This window comes from Gossypium arboreum, chromosome 11 (genome assembly GCF_025698485.1).
Source record: "Gossypium arboreum isolate Shixiya-1 chromosome 11, ASM2569848v2, whole genome shotgun sequence".
Taxonomy (NCBI): domain Eukaryota; kingdom Viridiplantae; phylum Streptophyta; class Magnoliopsida; order Malvales; family Malvaceae; genus Gossypium; species Gossypium arboreum.
The window spans coordinates 16638921-16653910 of record NC_069080.1 but is presented as its reverse complement, the minus strand read 5'-3'; the positions used below and the strand labels follow the sequence as shown (position 1 = coordinate 16653910).

The window sequence follows — 14990 nt, the reverse complement described above, 5'->3', positions numbered from 1 at the left end:
TAAGAGGATTAATGATAATATCCTTAGGCCAAGTTTAGGGGCTGCTCGATCGATAGAGGAGAATTTAGAGTGATTCCATTAGAGTTGGAAGTTATAAAGCAAGAGTTTGAAAGGAAGAATTTGAAGCTCGGGAGAAAGATAGAGAAGCTTGAAGAGGAGAAGATGTACCTGAGCTTAGACGTTGACGTTCATAGAATTGAGGTCGAAAAAGAGAGGAAAGAAAAGAGGAAGATTGTGGAAGACCAAGATGACTTGAAGACGCAATATAAGAGGATACAGTTATCAATGAAAAGAGATGGATTGGGAAGTCTTCAGAGTAGTGGCAACAAGAGGTTCAAGAAGAAAGAGCCAAAGCCGAGTATTGGGAGAAGAAGTTTCAAGAGATGCAGGCGCGTAATCAGGCCCTAGAGAAGGAGAATCAAGGATTAAAAACTAAGGTAACTGAGCTTGGACGATCTCTTCATCATCACCGAAGTCGTAACTCTATGGTCGAGTTAAAGGCAAGCCTGGATAAGATCGAGGAAATAAAGCACAATATTGGAGGGTTAGAAGCAGCATTGCAGAATTGTGAGCTACGAATTGAGTAGCTCGAGGCAAGAGAAGAACATTGGAAGGGAGAGCTTCACCATTTTCAGGATCAAGTCAGAGATAGGGACTACCTTATGAGAGAAGCTATAGTACAAATTCGAGAGGTTGCTGATCATTTGCAAGACCTGGCAGCGCAAGCTAATGTATTGAGTACAAAGTATGAGTTAGTGTCAGATAGAGGTCTAGAGTTAGCTTTGTTATTGGATATGTAGCACCCCAAACCCGGCCCAAAAGTTATGACCGGATCCGGCATGCCACATCAAAAACGTTAAAAAAATTTCCATTCTAAGTCCAGAAAATCGTACTTGATGTTCAAAAGATTAATTCATTAAGGATTAAAGTGAATGGAAGTCATGCACCGTAGGAAACCGGAAAGAGGTGGTGAATCCATCGGATGCTTAAGTACCAAGCTCCTTCGGATCCAATCCTAGACATGCATCTTGCTATTGCCACACCTTAATGTCATGGATATTTCTAGGAAACCGATTTGATTAAGTCATTTTAGGAAAAGTGATTAATTTTGGAAAATACTTTCATTCGGAAGCTTTGCTTGTTGTCGTGTTATTTTGAAATCAACTGTTGTTTTTGAAAATGCGCCCTAAAGCTATCCAATTTCAACAGTTAAAATAAGTATTACCTATCTTAGTAATACATATTAAAACCATCAAAAATAGTTAAGCGGCCTTATTACATTTAAAAACCCAAAACTTCAATCGTAAATAAAAGGATGTCCAGTTCACCAGAAGAAAATCAAACTTTCAGAACGGGTGGTCACTCCGAATTCCCTCACAGCTCCAAGCCCACTATGGTTGGGGATTTCCTGCGTGGATGAAAATAAAAGGGGTGAGTTTGGGGAAACTCAGTGTGTAAAATAACCCAACCATAGCCTATATCACTCAAACCACGTAAATAGAATAAGTTGGCCTTAGCCTGAGCAATTGAGAATAAAGCCCATAGGCCCATAATGAACGAACAAATATTACATGTTTATGCGAAACCCAACCCAGATTCATCCATAACACCCCTGTACCAGCGTTACACCATGTGGGGAGACTACTCGACCCACCCAACCGCTACACACCACAGAATTTGTAGCATGGCTGCCAGAACAGATAATGTGACAGAGTCACCAGATACAGATAATCGTGGCAGGGCCACCAGAACAGATATATGTGGCAGAGCCACCAGATCAGATATTTGTGGCAGAGCCACCAGATCAGATATTTGTGGCATAGCCACCAGAACGCTTCCTCCATAATATAACCCATGTCTCCATGCAACAGATATATAATCATGGCATACAACATACAGAATCAGATTGTCATGCTTTTCAATCAAAATTAACCCTAGGGGTATAACGGTAATTTTACACCTAGAGGTATAACAGTAATTTTCCATACATAGGGGTATTATAGTAATTTAGCTACTTTTAGCATTTTCATGCATATCCTAACTATTTACGTACTATCAGAACACTTACCGTGCATACTTACCGAATTGGGCCCGTTGGCCCATGAACCTGATCTTTGTCCCATTAAGCCCAAATTATCAAAATGTACGAAATCGCGCGTACTGCGGTTTATTACTTTAGATTACCAAATATACAAACCCAACTATCTTACGAGCATTCGTACACTCGCAAATTCCCAAAATACCGACTTTTCGACATTTCGGCTTTTCGGCTTTTCGGCTTTTGCCAATCTAGTCTATGAGAGGGTGTCAGTTACACACCTGTTTGCGACGATATGCTGACGAGATCCACACACGAACTGCCTACAATTGGATTACTAACACGTTAATCTAACTATTCAAATACAAACTACGTATTAACCCCTTACAATATTCGGCCAACCACACCTACAGATCATAGTAAGCTTATAAGAAATCAATAAGCAACTCATTAACAAATTTTGTCAATGTTTACCACATAATCATAATTTCACTGCAAGCTGTCTTTCTGAGCAACAGTCACTAAATTATTTATAACTGGAGCTACGAAACTCCAAATTAAGTGCCGTTAATTTTCCCTGAAAATAGACTCATATATCTTCTATCTACAAAATTTTCAGAATTTTTTGTTTAGCCAATCAATACCAGATTTTTCTCAAAGTTTCCCATGTTTCACTGTTTGACTAATCTGACCACCCTTCATTACGAATCAAATTTCTCATTATACAGAATTAAAAATATGTTCTTGTTTATTTCATTAGAAACTAGACTCAATAAGCTTTAATTACATAATTTATGCAGCTTCTAACTCATCTTCCACAATTTATGGTGATTTTCCAAAGTCACGTTATTGCTGCTGTCCCAAGCAGATTTATCACCAAATCACTCTTTCACACCTAACTTGCATGCTTGTTATTTAAACATGTATATCACCAATCAATCATTACATATCTATGATTTTACTTAAGTATAATCTCCATTTCATCATTTTAAAGCACAACATGTTGGCTAATTTTTCCCTTTAACATCTAAGGCACATGCATGCTTATTTGTTTGGCTCAACTTCACCTATCTTCCATTTTTCATCAAAAGAACATGAAACAACAACCATTTCCTTCATTTTAATTCATGACTAAATGCTCACAACACAACTAAAAATCAAAATATACTTCAAGAGTTAAGGTAGAATCAAGAAGAACTCATGAACCTCAAAATAGAAGAAGGTACCAAGAACTTACCTTCAATTTTCCTCCTCCTAATGACCAAATACTCAAGAGCTTTCTCCTCTCCTTTCTCTTCTCTAACTTTCAGCTATAATGAACAAAGATGGACAAAACTTTGTTCTTTTCACCCCTTTTTCTTTTAATAAAACTTCATATTTCATTCATTTAATTCTTTAATACAAAAGACATGAAATTCTTATCATGAAACATTTACCTAACCCATTATCATGAAACATTTACCTAACCCATTATCATGGAACATTTACCTAACCTATTATCATGAAACATTTACCTAACCCATTATCATGGAACATTTACCTAACCTATTATCAATTTGTATCAATTTGTACCATAAATTATGGATATCAAGTGTACATTTTGTCTATAACAACATGATGGCTGGCCACTTCATGTAAAATGGGAGGTTTGTCATGCAAATCCTCCTATTTTGCACTCCTATTTATTTGGCCACTTCAATTTAGCCTATAGCATTTTCAAACATTTTCACATAGGTCCTATTTCATAATTTTACCCCTTTTTTCTTATGGAACAAAAATTAACTAAAATTGTCGGGTTCTATCTTAAGTTTGGGCTTTCTAGAGGCCCACTAACATAATTAAACCTATGGCAACATTCACAGGATTCCCGAAAATTGGGGCGTTACAGGATAGGGTTAAAACTCTAGACCTGAGGGCGAAGGCGTATTTGTAATCCGTTTTGTATAAAGATTTTTGTTTCTTAAATAACGTTTTCTAAAAGAAACTGAATCAGAATTGATATCTTTTTACATTCATACATTTGCATCTCATCGCATCATATGCATTCAAATTTATAGAAAGACCCTAATTAGTTAAAATTATTAAGGAAGAAGAAGAGTGAGAGAAAGAGGAAATCTAGAAGCAACACATCCTTACGGTACACTCACCAAGACAAAGAATATAGATCAAAGACTTGAGCAGATCCAAAAAGAAATGCAAGAGCAATTACAGGAACAATTGGCAAAAATCCAGCAAAAGATGAAAAGATTAAATGTTGGAGGCCCAAAGGAATATGATGGCTGAAATGGCTCAGCTGCTGAAAGGGGCAACAGATAAAGGAAAGGCCCCTATGACTATCACTGAAGAGGATAATGAAGACCATCCTCTGGGTTTTACTCCACCCCATGTACAAACTCAACCTGAGGCGTATCCCCGAAGGCCGTCCATCACAATAAGATCTCAACATGGGCAAGTTGATGCTGGAATACCCATGAATTTTCAAACTGGCTCGGGATTTAACCCAGGAGACAATCCTACCAATCCAGTCATCCCTGATTTAGATATAGCAGAAAAAGAAGAGATGAGACTCGAATCATCAAGGCAATTAGAGGAACGTTGCAGATGGTTAGAGAAAAAATCTAAGGCATTAGAAAACATTGATAATCGTCAAGGAATTGATGCTAAGGACTTGAGTTTGGTCCCAGATTTGGTGCTTCCTCATAAGTTTAAGATGCCGAAATTTGAGAAGTACAATGGGACTACTTGCCCTGAGGCCCATATCACCATGTTCTATAGGCGGATGACTGGCTATGTAAACAATGATCAATTATTGATCCATTGTTTTCAAGACAGTTTGGTTGGGGCAGCAGCTAGATGGTATAATCAATTGAGTCGCGCAAGGATTGGTTCCTGGAGAGATTTAGCACAAGCCTTTATGCAGCAGTATAATCATGTGACTGATATGACTCCTGATAGAATCACTTTGCAGAACATGGAAAAGAAGCCTAATGAGAGCTTTAGGCAATATGTGCAGAGATGGAGGGAGGTTGCCATGCAAGTTCAACCACCGCTTTTGGAGAAAGAGACTACCATACTGTTCATTAACACCTTGAAGGCCCCATTCATTACTCATATGATTGGAAGTACCACCAAAAGCTTCGCTGATATAGTTATGGCAGGAGAAATGATTGAAAATGCCATAAGGGGTGGCAAGATAGAGGGGGAGGCTGTTAAAAGATCGGTCCCAAGAAGGAAAGATAATGAGGTGAACAATATGAATAGTTATAATTCGAAGGCAATTACGGTTAGTCAACTCAGAGCAACTACAGTTGGGTAACAGGATTCCCAAAAGCAAGGATCTGGTTCGAGACAAAATTCTGAAAAGGTCTCATTTACACCTATCCCAGTGGCATATCGGGAGCTTTATCAAAGTTTATTCAATGTGCATGCAATAGCTCCTTTTCATTTGAAACCGTTGCAACCCCCATATCCCAAATGGTATGATGCAAACGCCAAATATGAATACCATGAGGGGATATCAGGGCATTCAATCGAAAATTGCATTGGTTTTAAAAAGGTAGTGGAAAGACTAATCAAGATGGGGGTCGTAAAATTTGACGACACCCCTAATACAGAGAACCTGTTGCCAAACCATGTTGATCAAGGGGTAAACGCAATTGGAGACACTGGTATGAGAAGGATCAAAGAAGACGTGGCTGAGGTAAGAATGCCGATGAAAGTAATCTGGGAAGAAATGGTGAAAAGAGAAATGATAATCTCTGAAGAAGGAAGTAGAGGAGTGAGGGACTACTACGAGTTCCATGTAGAAGAGGGACATGAAATCCAGGAATGTGACGATTTTAAGGCTTTGGTACAAAGCCTTATGGATAATAAGGAGCTGGAATTTTATGAAGCTGGCTCAGATGAGGGTCATATATGCGCATTGGAAAGGGAACCCAAGAATCAAAGAATCAACCGGCCAGGGATCATTATTTCTCTACCAAGGAATAATGAAGTTGAAACACAAACAGCACCGAAAGTCATTATTCACAAACCTGTTTCCTTTCCTTATAAGGATAATAAGAGGGTACCCTGGAATTATGACTGCAATGTGACAATGCCGAAGAAAGAGGATATAGCTAGTGCTTCTAAGGAGGCTCAAGATGAGGGTTCTTACATACGTAGTGGGAAGCGTTATGATGTAGAAGGCGTCAGAGTTGAGCCCACGAAAGCAAAAGCCTTTGACAAAGGAAAGGAGACTGAAATACTGGTTAACGAGTCAGTGAAGGAAGAAGAAGCCAGAGAGTTTCTAAAATTCTTAAAACACAGTGAGTACAGCGTGGTTAAACAGTTGCGCAAACAACTGGCCCGCATATCAGTATTGGCTTTACTTCTGAGTTCCGAGGTACATCGGGAAGCATTAATGAAGGTGCTCAACGAGACTTACGTTACTAATGATATATCCGTCAATAAGTTGGATCGATTGGTTAGTAACATAAGTGCTGACAATTTCATCTATTTCAATGATGACGAAATCCCACCTGGTGGTATGGGATCAGCTAAAGCTTTGCGCATCACCACTCGCTGCAAGGGATATACATTGCCAAGTGTGCTTATTGATAATGGATCAGCCTTAAATGTCTTACCATTATCTACATTGAACAGATTACCCATAGAAAGTTCTCACATGAAAACATGCCATAATATAGTGAGAGCATTCGATGGTACAGAGAGAAAGGTCATGGGAAGAATTGATATTCCTTTGATGATTGGGCCAAACACTTATGAGGTGGAATTTTTAGTGATGGACATCAAGCCCTCTTATAATTGCCTGTTGGAGAGGCCTTGGATACACTCGGCAGGAGCGGTGCCCTCATCTTTGCACCAGAAATTGAAGTTAGTAGCTGATGGAAGGTTGGTTTCCATAAATGCGGAGGAGGACATTATAGCGACAGTTATCAATGACGCACCCTATGTAGAAGCAAACAAGGAGGACATTGAATGCTCTTTTCGTTCATTAGAATTCATTAATGCAACATTCATTTCAGAGAGGAATGAGGTGCCGGTGCCTAGGATATCCAGAACTACAAGAATGAGTTTGCAGTTAACAATGGGGAGAGGAGCCTTGCCAGGAAAAGGATTGGGAAGATATCTTCAATGAGGGATTCAAATTCTAGAACTAAAGGAGAAAAGGGACCGTTTTGGCTTGGGTTTTAGGCTAAATCACAAGCAGAGGAGGAAGGAAACAGAGAAGCGTCAAGAAAAAAGAAGGGCGCGTTTAAGTAGAAGAGAAGTAGAGTGGGAATTGATGACGTTCCCTCATATATCCCAAACCTTTATATCAGGAGGGATAATTCACCCTGAGAGAGAGTTGCTCGAAAAAGGAAGTTATCACATTAATGCTGTACATAGTGAAGAGTCTGAATGAAGAAACCTTGAGGGCATTCGTCCTTACGAATCAGGAAGCTCTTTAAACAATTGGATTGCAGAAGAACTTCCTGTAGTTTTTAAAGACTTTTCAGAGTAATTTTCAGAATACTCTTGTTGCTCTAGAACCTAGGAGTAATAAGGTTTCGTTTGTAAAATAGGCTCATGTTCAGATATTTGCATTTCAATAAAACATGACTTTTGTTATCAATCTAAGTGAATATTCTTTTATACCGATCAATATTCTTTTGACATTTTTTAAAATTCTTTTAAAATTTTCATTCCATACATAACACATAAATAAACATTCTTAAAATTCATTCATTCTTTGTACATTCTTTCATACCCCGCAGGTCCCTAGATATCATGACATGAGCACTGATACTACAAATCCTGAATTCTCTTTTGAGCAAGACATGGGTATAGAAGAACCTCAGGATTTTGAAGATGACGGGAATTGTGATGTGTTTCCAGATCTGTTGCGAATGATGAAACAAGAGGAGAAACAAATCCTACCCCGTGAGAAAGAGACAATAGAGAATGTAATCTTGAAGGAAGGAAAAGAGGTGAAAATAGGGACACATATTGCAAAGGAAACGAGACAAGGTCTTGTTGAGCTACTACGTGAATTCAAGGATATCTTTGCATAGTCATATGAGGATATGTCGGGTTTGAATACTGATATCATGGTACATCGTCTCCTCATAAGATAAGATCATAAGCTAGTCCAACAAAAATTGCGAAGGATGAGGCCTGATATTGTGCTGAAAATAAAAGATGAAGTTAAGAAGCAGTTTGATGCTAGATTCCTACAAGAGGTTAAGTATTCAGAATAGGTAGCTAACATTGTGCCTGTCCTTAAGAAGGATGGAAAGGTACGAATGTGTGTTGATTACAGAGATTTGAACAAAGCTAGCCCAAAGGACAACTTTCCTTTACCGCACATCGACACTTTGGTGGACAATACAGCGGGATATTCGTTGTTTTCTTTTATGGATGGCTTCTCAGGGTACAATCAGATAAAGATGCATCCTGGAGACATGGATAAAACTACCTTTATAACATTATGGGGCATATTTTGTTACAAGGTAATGCCTTTCGGGTTAAAGAATACAGGGGCAACATACCAAAGGGCTATGGTGACCTTATTTCATGATATGATGCACAAGGAGATTGAAGTGTATGTTGATGATATGATTGCTAAATCTCGAACAGAGACAAAGCATATTAAAGTCTTGAGGAAGTTGTTCCTGAGATTAAGGAAGTTTCAGTTGAAGCTTAATCTAGCAAAGTGCATTTTTGGAGCTAGGTCGGGGAAATTATTGGGCTTTGTGGTCAGCGAAAAGGGAATAGAAGTTGACTCAGACAAGGTTAGAGCCATACGAGAATTGCCTCCACCACGTACTCAAAAGGAAGTTCGGGGTTTTCTTAGAAGATTGAATTATACCAAATCACGCGCCTATTGTCACAGCTGTAGATATAGGTATTTTGAGAATACGCCTTAACGACCAATGGTTAACGATGGCTCTGATGGGTGGTTTTGCTAGAATAGGCAACAATGAAATCACTATTTTAGTAAATGATGTGGAGAAGGGTAGTGACATTGATCCACAAGAAGCTCAGCAAGCTCTTGAAATAGCGGAAGCTAACTTAAGGAAAGCTAAAGGCAAGAGGCAAACAATTGAGGAAAATCTAGCTCTCAGACGGGCTAGGACACGAGTCGAGGCTATCAACGCGATTTCATAACGAGTTATTTAAACATTTACAAAACAACATAAAATAAGATAAAATAACATATAACATATAAAAATAGAAAATATTAATAATAATTAATAAAAAAATAAAAAAAATGAATTTTATTTTTTTCATTGTATTTTTTGTAGTCTTTTTTATATTCTTTATTCTTTTTTCAACTCTCAACATTTATATTCAAAATTTACAATCATATTGACAACAGTGTATCGAACAAATATAATTCGATCATAGATAAATAGATCTATTTATCTGTGATCCTATATTTCGCCTCATTAGAAAACACAACCAAGGTACATGGGATAAGGAATACCAGGATGCTTTTGATAAGGTTAAGCAATACTTGTTAAACGCTCCAGTATTATCTCTGCCCAGTCCAGATAAACCGTTAATTCTATACTTATCGGTATTTAGTAATTCTATGGGATGTGTGCTTGGTCAACATGATGAATCAGGAAGAAAGGAGAAAGCGATATATTACCTCAGTAAGAAATTCACTGAGTGTGAAATGAGATATTCGCCAGTTGAAAAGTTGTGTTGTGCTTTGATTTGGACGACTCGAAGGTTAAGACAATATATGCTATATCATATGACTTGGCTAATTTCAAAACTTGATCCGTTAAAGTACATAATGGAATCAACAACCCTAAATGGAAGAATGGCAAGGTGGCAAATATTGCTTTCAGAATTTGATGTAGTCTATGTGAGTCAAAAGGTTATAAAAGGAAGCGCGATAACAGAATTTCTGGCTAACAGAGCTCTAGAATATTATAAGCTGTTGAGCTTTGATTTCCCTAATAAGGAGTTGATGTATGTGGCAGTCGTTGAAGAATATCCTTGGAAGCTGAACTTTGACGGCGCATCTAACACGGTAGGAAATAGAATTGGGGCAGTCTTGGTATCCTCAAATGGTGATCATTATCCATTTACATGTAAATTGGATTTTGACTGTACGAATAACATGGCCGAATATGAAGCATGCATTATGGGGATTCGAGCAGCCAAAGAGCGAAAAATCAGAACCTTAGAAGTATATGGAGACCCTGCATTGGTAATTTACCAGCTGAGGTGAATGGGAGACAAGGGACCCCAAATTGCTCAATTATCGAAGGGTAGTTTTGGAGTTACTTGAAGAGTTTGATAACATAACTTTCAGTTACCCCCCACAGGATGAAAATCAGATGGCGGACGCTCTGGCAACGTTGGCTTCCATGATTAAAGCAAATAAACTAGAGGATGTGAGACCAATTCAGATGAGCATTTCTAAGGTTCCAGCTCATTGCTGTAACATCGAAGAAGAGGAAAAGGATAACTATCCTTGGTATTAAGATATATTACGGTATGTGAGAAATCGTGAATATCCTGAGCGGGCAACTGAGAATGAAAAAAGAACTTTGAGGAGGTTAGCCTACGAATATGTACTAGATGGGGACATCCTTTATAAAAGAAGGGAAGATCAGGCACTTTTGAGATGCGTCGATGCTGTGAAAGCTAGACAAATCCTGGAAGAAGTACATGAAGGTGTTTGTGGGACACATGCTAATGGCTTTACGATGGCAAGGCAAATTATGAGGTTTGGATACTATTGGTCTACTATTGAAGGAGATTGTATCAGCTATGCTAAGAAATGTCATAAATGCCAGATATATGGGGACAAGATTCATGTACCACCTTCACCCTTACATGTTATGACTTCTCCATGGCCCTTTTCCATGTGGGGCATCGACGTCATTGGGCTAATATCACCAAAATCTTCGAATAGGCATCTTTTCATATGCTAGTGTTACCAAGTTGGTAGTAAGTCGTTTCCTGAAAAAGAAGATTATTTTTCGGTATAGAATACCTAAGAGGATTATATCGGACAATGCATTGAACTTGAATAACAGCATGATTGCAGAAGTTTGCAGCCAATTCAAGATCAAACATCATAATTCATCCCCATATCACCCAAAAATGAATGGGGCAGTGGAAGCTGCCAACAAGAATATTAAGAGGATAGTAGGGAAAATGACTGAGACCTACAGAGCCTGGCATGAGAAATTACCATTTGCACTCTTTTCCTATCGAACGTCAGTCAGAACCTCTACTGGGGCAACTCCTTTCTCATTGGTTTATGGGATGGAGGCAGTGTTGCCCATTGAAGTAGAAATACCTTCTCTTCGAATTTTTTCAGAAATAAAGCTGGATGAAGTAGAATGGATTCAATCGCGGTATGACCAATTGAACTTGATTGAAGAAAAGAGGCTAAGGGCTATTCATCATGTCAAATGTATCAGAAGCGAATGATGCGAGCTTATGACAAGAAAGTTCGTCCATGAGAATTCCATGAAGGGGACCTGGTATTGAAACAGATTCTTCCTATACAAAAGGACTTTATAGGAAAATGGATGCCGAATTGGGAAGGGTCGTATGTTGTGAAGAAGGCTTTCTCTAGTGGTGCACTGATTTTGACAGAAATGGATGGGAAAAGTTTACCCAATCCGGTGCATTCAGACTCAGTCAAGAAGTACTTTGTCTAAAAGAGAGGGAAATCCAAGGTGAAAACCCGCAAAAGGGCGCTTTAAGATTTCTGCAAAATAAAATAAAATAAAATAAAATAAAAAACCGAGAGGCCAAGGTGAAAACCCGTAAAAGGGCGCCTTGAGACCAAATAGATTTTGAGTTTAAAACCCAAAAGGGCTGCTCAAATTTTGAAAAACATGCAGTGACCTTGCTATACTGGATTTGACGAGAAGTGGAGTGTGTTACATACCAAAGAATCAACAAAACACTTTGGATCTTCTAAACACATGTTAAACTTAAAACAATCTTCATGGACTTTGTATATAGAAGCTCAAGCTATGATATGTTGGACATCTGATTTTTGTCCTATTTACTATCTTTGGATTCTTTTTCTTCTCAAAGATATGTTTTCAGATTAATTTTCTTTTGTATTCTGATGATTTATTTAACTATTCTCAAGATTAAATTATTTGTCTTCTATTACTCATAAAGAGTGTTGCATTGAAATAATAATTGATGAACTAAATATTTTTACAAACGAAGTTTTGCATATTACTCTGGAAATCTCTAGAGAATACAAGAAACTAAAACAGAACAATTGTTTGAAGAATTCCCAATAGTGAGGGTCGGAGGTACTCGAGAAAACTTCTTCTTCAGTTCAAAGGATGATTGGACAATTCAAATGATTCAATCCTAGAAGAGGATTGTCTCCAGTAGGTCGTAACATTCGAAGAATGGTACAATAGGACCAATCTGATTCAAAGCATACGAGCTAAGTATGATTGATATTTCGAAAAAAGATGAAACTCGGAGAGATGAATGAATAAAGGCGTCCGAAATAGGAATCATTTTCATAACATTTTGCATCATAATTGGGAGCATTTGATTCATTTTGAGCATGGCATCTTAATCATCGGGCATGAGCATATATGCATTCTACAGGTTATGCCCTTTAAAGGACAATATAGATCACAGATAACAGATTTGGCGTCTCTATATTGTCGGAGAGCAGATCGACGATAGCAGATTTGGCGTCTCTGTATTGTCAGAGAGTAGATCGAAGATAACAAATTTGGAATCTCTGTATTGTCAGAGAGCAGATCGACGATAGCAGATTTGGCATCTCTGTATTGTCAGAGAGCAGATCGAAGATAACAGATTTGGCATCTCTGTATTGTCAGAGAGCAGATCGATAATAACAGATTTGGCATCTCTGTATTGTCAGAGAGTAGATCGGAGATAACAGATTTGGCGTCTCTGTATTGTCAGAGAGCAGATCAAAAATAACAAATTTGGCGTCTCTGTATTGTCAGAGAGCAGATCGACGATAGCAAATTTGGCATCTCTGTATTGTCAGAGAGTAGATCGGAGATAGTTGATTTGGGGTCTCTGTATTAATAGGGAGCAGATTGGAGAAAGCACATCTGGCATCTCTGTATTGACAGAGAACAGATCGAAGATAGCTGATTTGGTGTCTCTATATTGATGGGGAGCAGATCGAAGATGATAGATTTGGTATCTTTGTATTAGACAGGGAGCAGATCGAAGATAGCATATTTGACATTCGTATGTTCACATCGAAGCAGATTGAAGATAGTGGATCTGACATTCGTGTGTTCACATCGAAGCAGATCGAAGATAACAGATTTGGCGTTTCTATATTGACGGAGAGTCTATCGAAGAGAGCACATCTAGCATTTCTGTATTGATAGAAAGTAGATTGAAGATAGCTGATTTGTTCTCTCTGTATTAGGCGGGGTGCAAATCAAAGATATCAGCATGGCGTCCCTGACTTTGTGGAAAGCAGATTGAGGACAATGAGGTCAGGATCCGATAAGACCGAGGCAAATTTGGTCCTTTTATAATCTTTGCTCTATTCCTGTTACAAAATAATAAGCAAAGAGGGGCAGCATTAATAGCCCAAATTTTCCTGGGCCCATGAGATAGAATAAAGCAATAAAAAATAATTAATAAAATAAATTTAAGGTCTGTCTAGTTTACAAAACGGGCCTAAAGGCCTGATGACCCAAGACCCAATTAGCCTAAACTACCCACTAGCCCATTACACCCTTAACCCAAAAATGAACGGGGCCCAATAGGCCCAAACCGTAAACTAAAGACAGAAGACCTAGGGTTTCAGAAACCCTGGGCGCCGCAAGCACTCCAACCGACGCGCCTTTTCGTCTCGCGTCATTCCAATGACTTTCCATCAACGTCTCCACTGGCGCCGTGACTCCGGTCTTGTATCACGTCGCAATTGGTGCACAAATCAACGCCAACACTCATCGTCGTGAGATCCTCGCTGATATCTACAAAAGAAGGAAAGAACCACAGCAGCAAAAGAAGTAAACTTGGAAAGAAATCAAAGGATTCTTTCCCCAAAAATGTATCAGAGGGTTATAAAAACCCCTTTTTTCTAATTTGTAAGCACGATTTTTTAGGATATACACACAAATTCAATAAAAAGAACACAGTTATATACAGATATATGCAATAAAAGACCCACGATGAACTGAAGAAACAGAGGTGATTAGTTTTATTTTATTTTTCCTTTTCTCTTTACAAATACATACGAATATCATATATGAAATAAAAGGAAAATGGGACGTACCGTTAGATCTGCGTTAAAAAGGAGGCTTTCCAGCTTCTGGCCTCTGTACGTAGCGGTGATGACGGTGGCGCGTGGGCATGTGTAATCTTCTAGACGGAGGCTTGACAGAGCTCCGAGGACCCCCCAACCCTCTTTTAGAGGGTTTCTTTGTTTTTTTATTTAAAATCAGGTTTCAAAATGATTTTTAAGGTCGACATTTGGCTTTTATAGCCTTATAAAAACGGCGTCGTTTTGCTTAAAACGATAAGCTTCAAAACGGCGTTGTTTCAAAGCCCAGGATCTGCGTGTTGACCCGTAACCCGGATAGGATCCGCGCGTTTTATTTAAAAAGGCTAATTGCCCAATTGATCCTTCCGCATTGTTAACATGTACAATGTCATTTTATTTTTATTTTAATTTGGCCCTAACCTTTTATTCTTGTTCCAATTTAGTCCTAATGGCCATTATAAAGCTTATTTCGGGACGACGTCGTTTTGGGATTAGGGTCAAATTACCCAAAGAGTCCTCGGCTTTAATGCGTGTTTTAATTAGGCCCAAATTTTTCTATTTATTTGTAATTAACCCTTGATTTTTAATTAATTCAATTTTAATCCCTTTTTATATATTCAATTTATTTTAAATACTATATGTATTATTTTTTTATAAAATAGTAAATATTATTTTTAATTATCATATTATTTA

At 38.2% G+C, this 14990-nt stretch overlaps 1 protein-coding gene and 1 long non-coding RNA gene across 2 annotated transcripts; one reads left to right on the top strand and one right to left on the bottom strand.

The window, feature by feature from the left end:
• Window positions 1-1167: 1167 nt before the first annotated feature.
• On the bottom strand, window positions 1168-3408 carry LOC128283433 (uncharacterized). Its single transcript, XR_008273776.1, has 3 exons — window positions 3276-3408; window positions 2082-2361; window positions 1168-1408 (listed from the first exon to the last, which is right to left on the bottom strand). It is a non-coding gene; the product is annotated as an uncharacterized LOC128283433 (long non-coding RNA).
• A 905-nt stretch (window positions 3409-4313) lies between these two features.
• LOC108471600 (uncharacterized) lies at window positions 4314-7178 on the top strand. The gene is made up of 3 exons (XM_053021234.1): window positions 4314-4970; window positions 5133-5282; window positions 5358-7178. Exons 1-3 carry the CDS (start codon window positions 4314-4316, stop codon window positions 7176-7178), a joined length of 2628 nt encoding a protein of 875 aa, XP_052877194.1.
• The last annotated feature ends 7812 nt before the right edge of the window (window positions 7179-14990 follow it).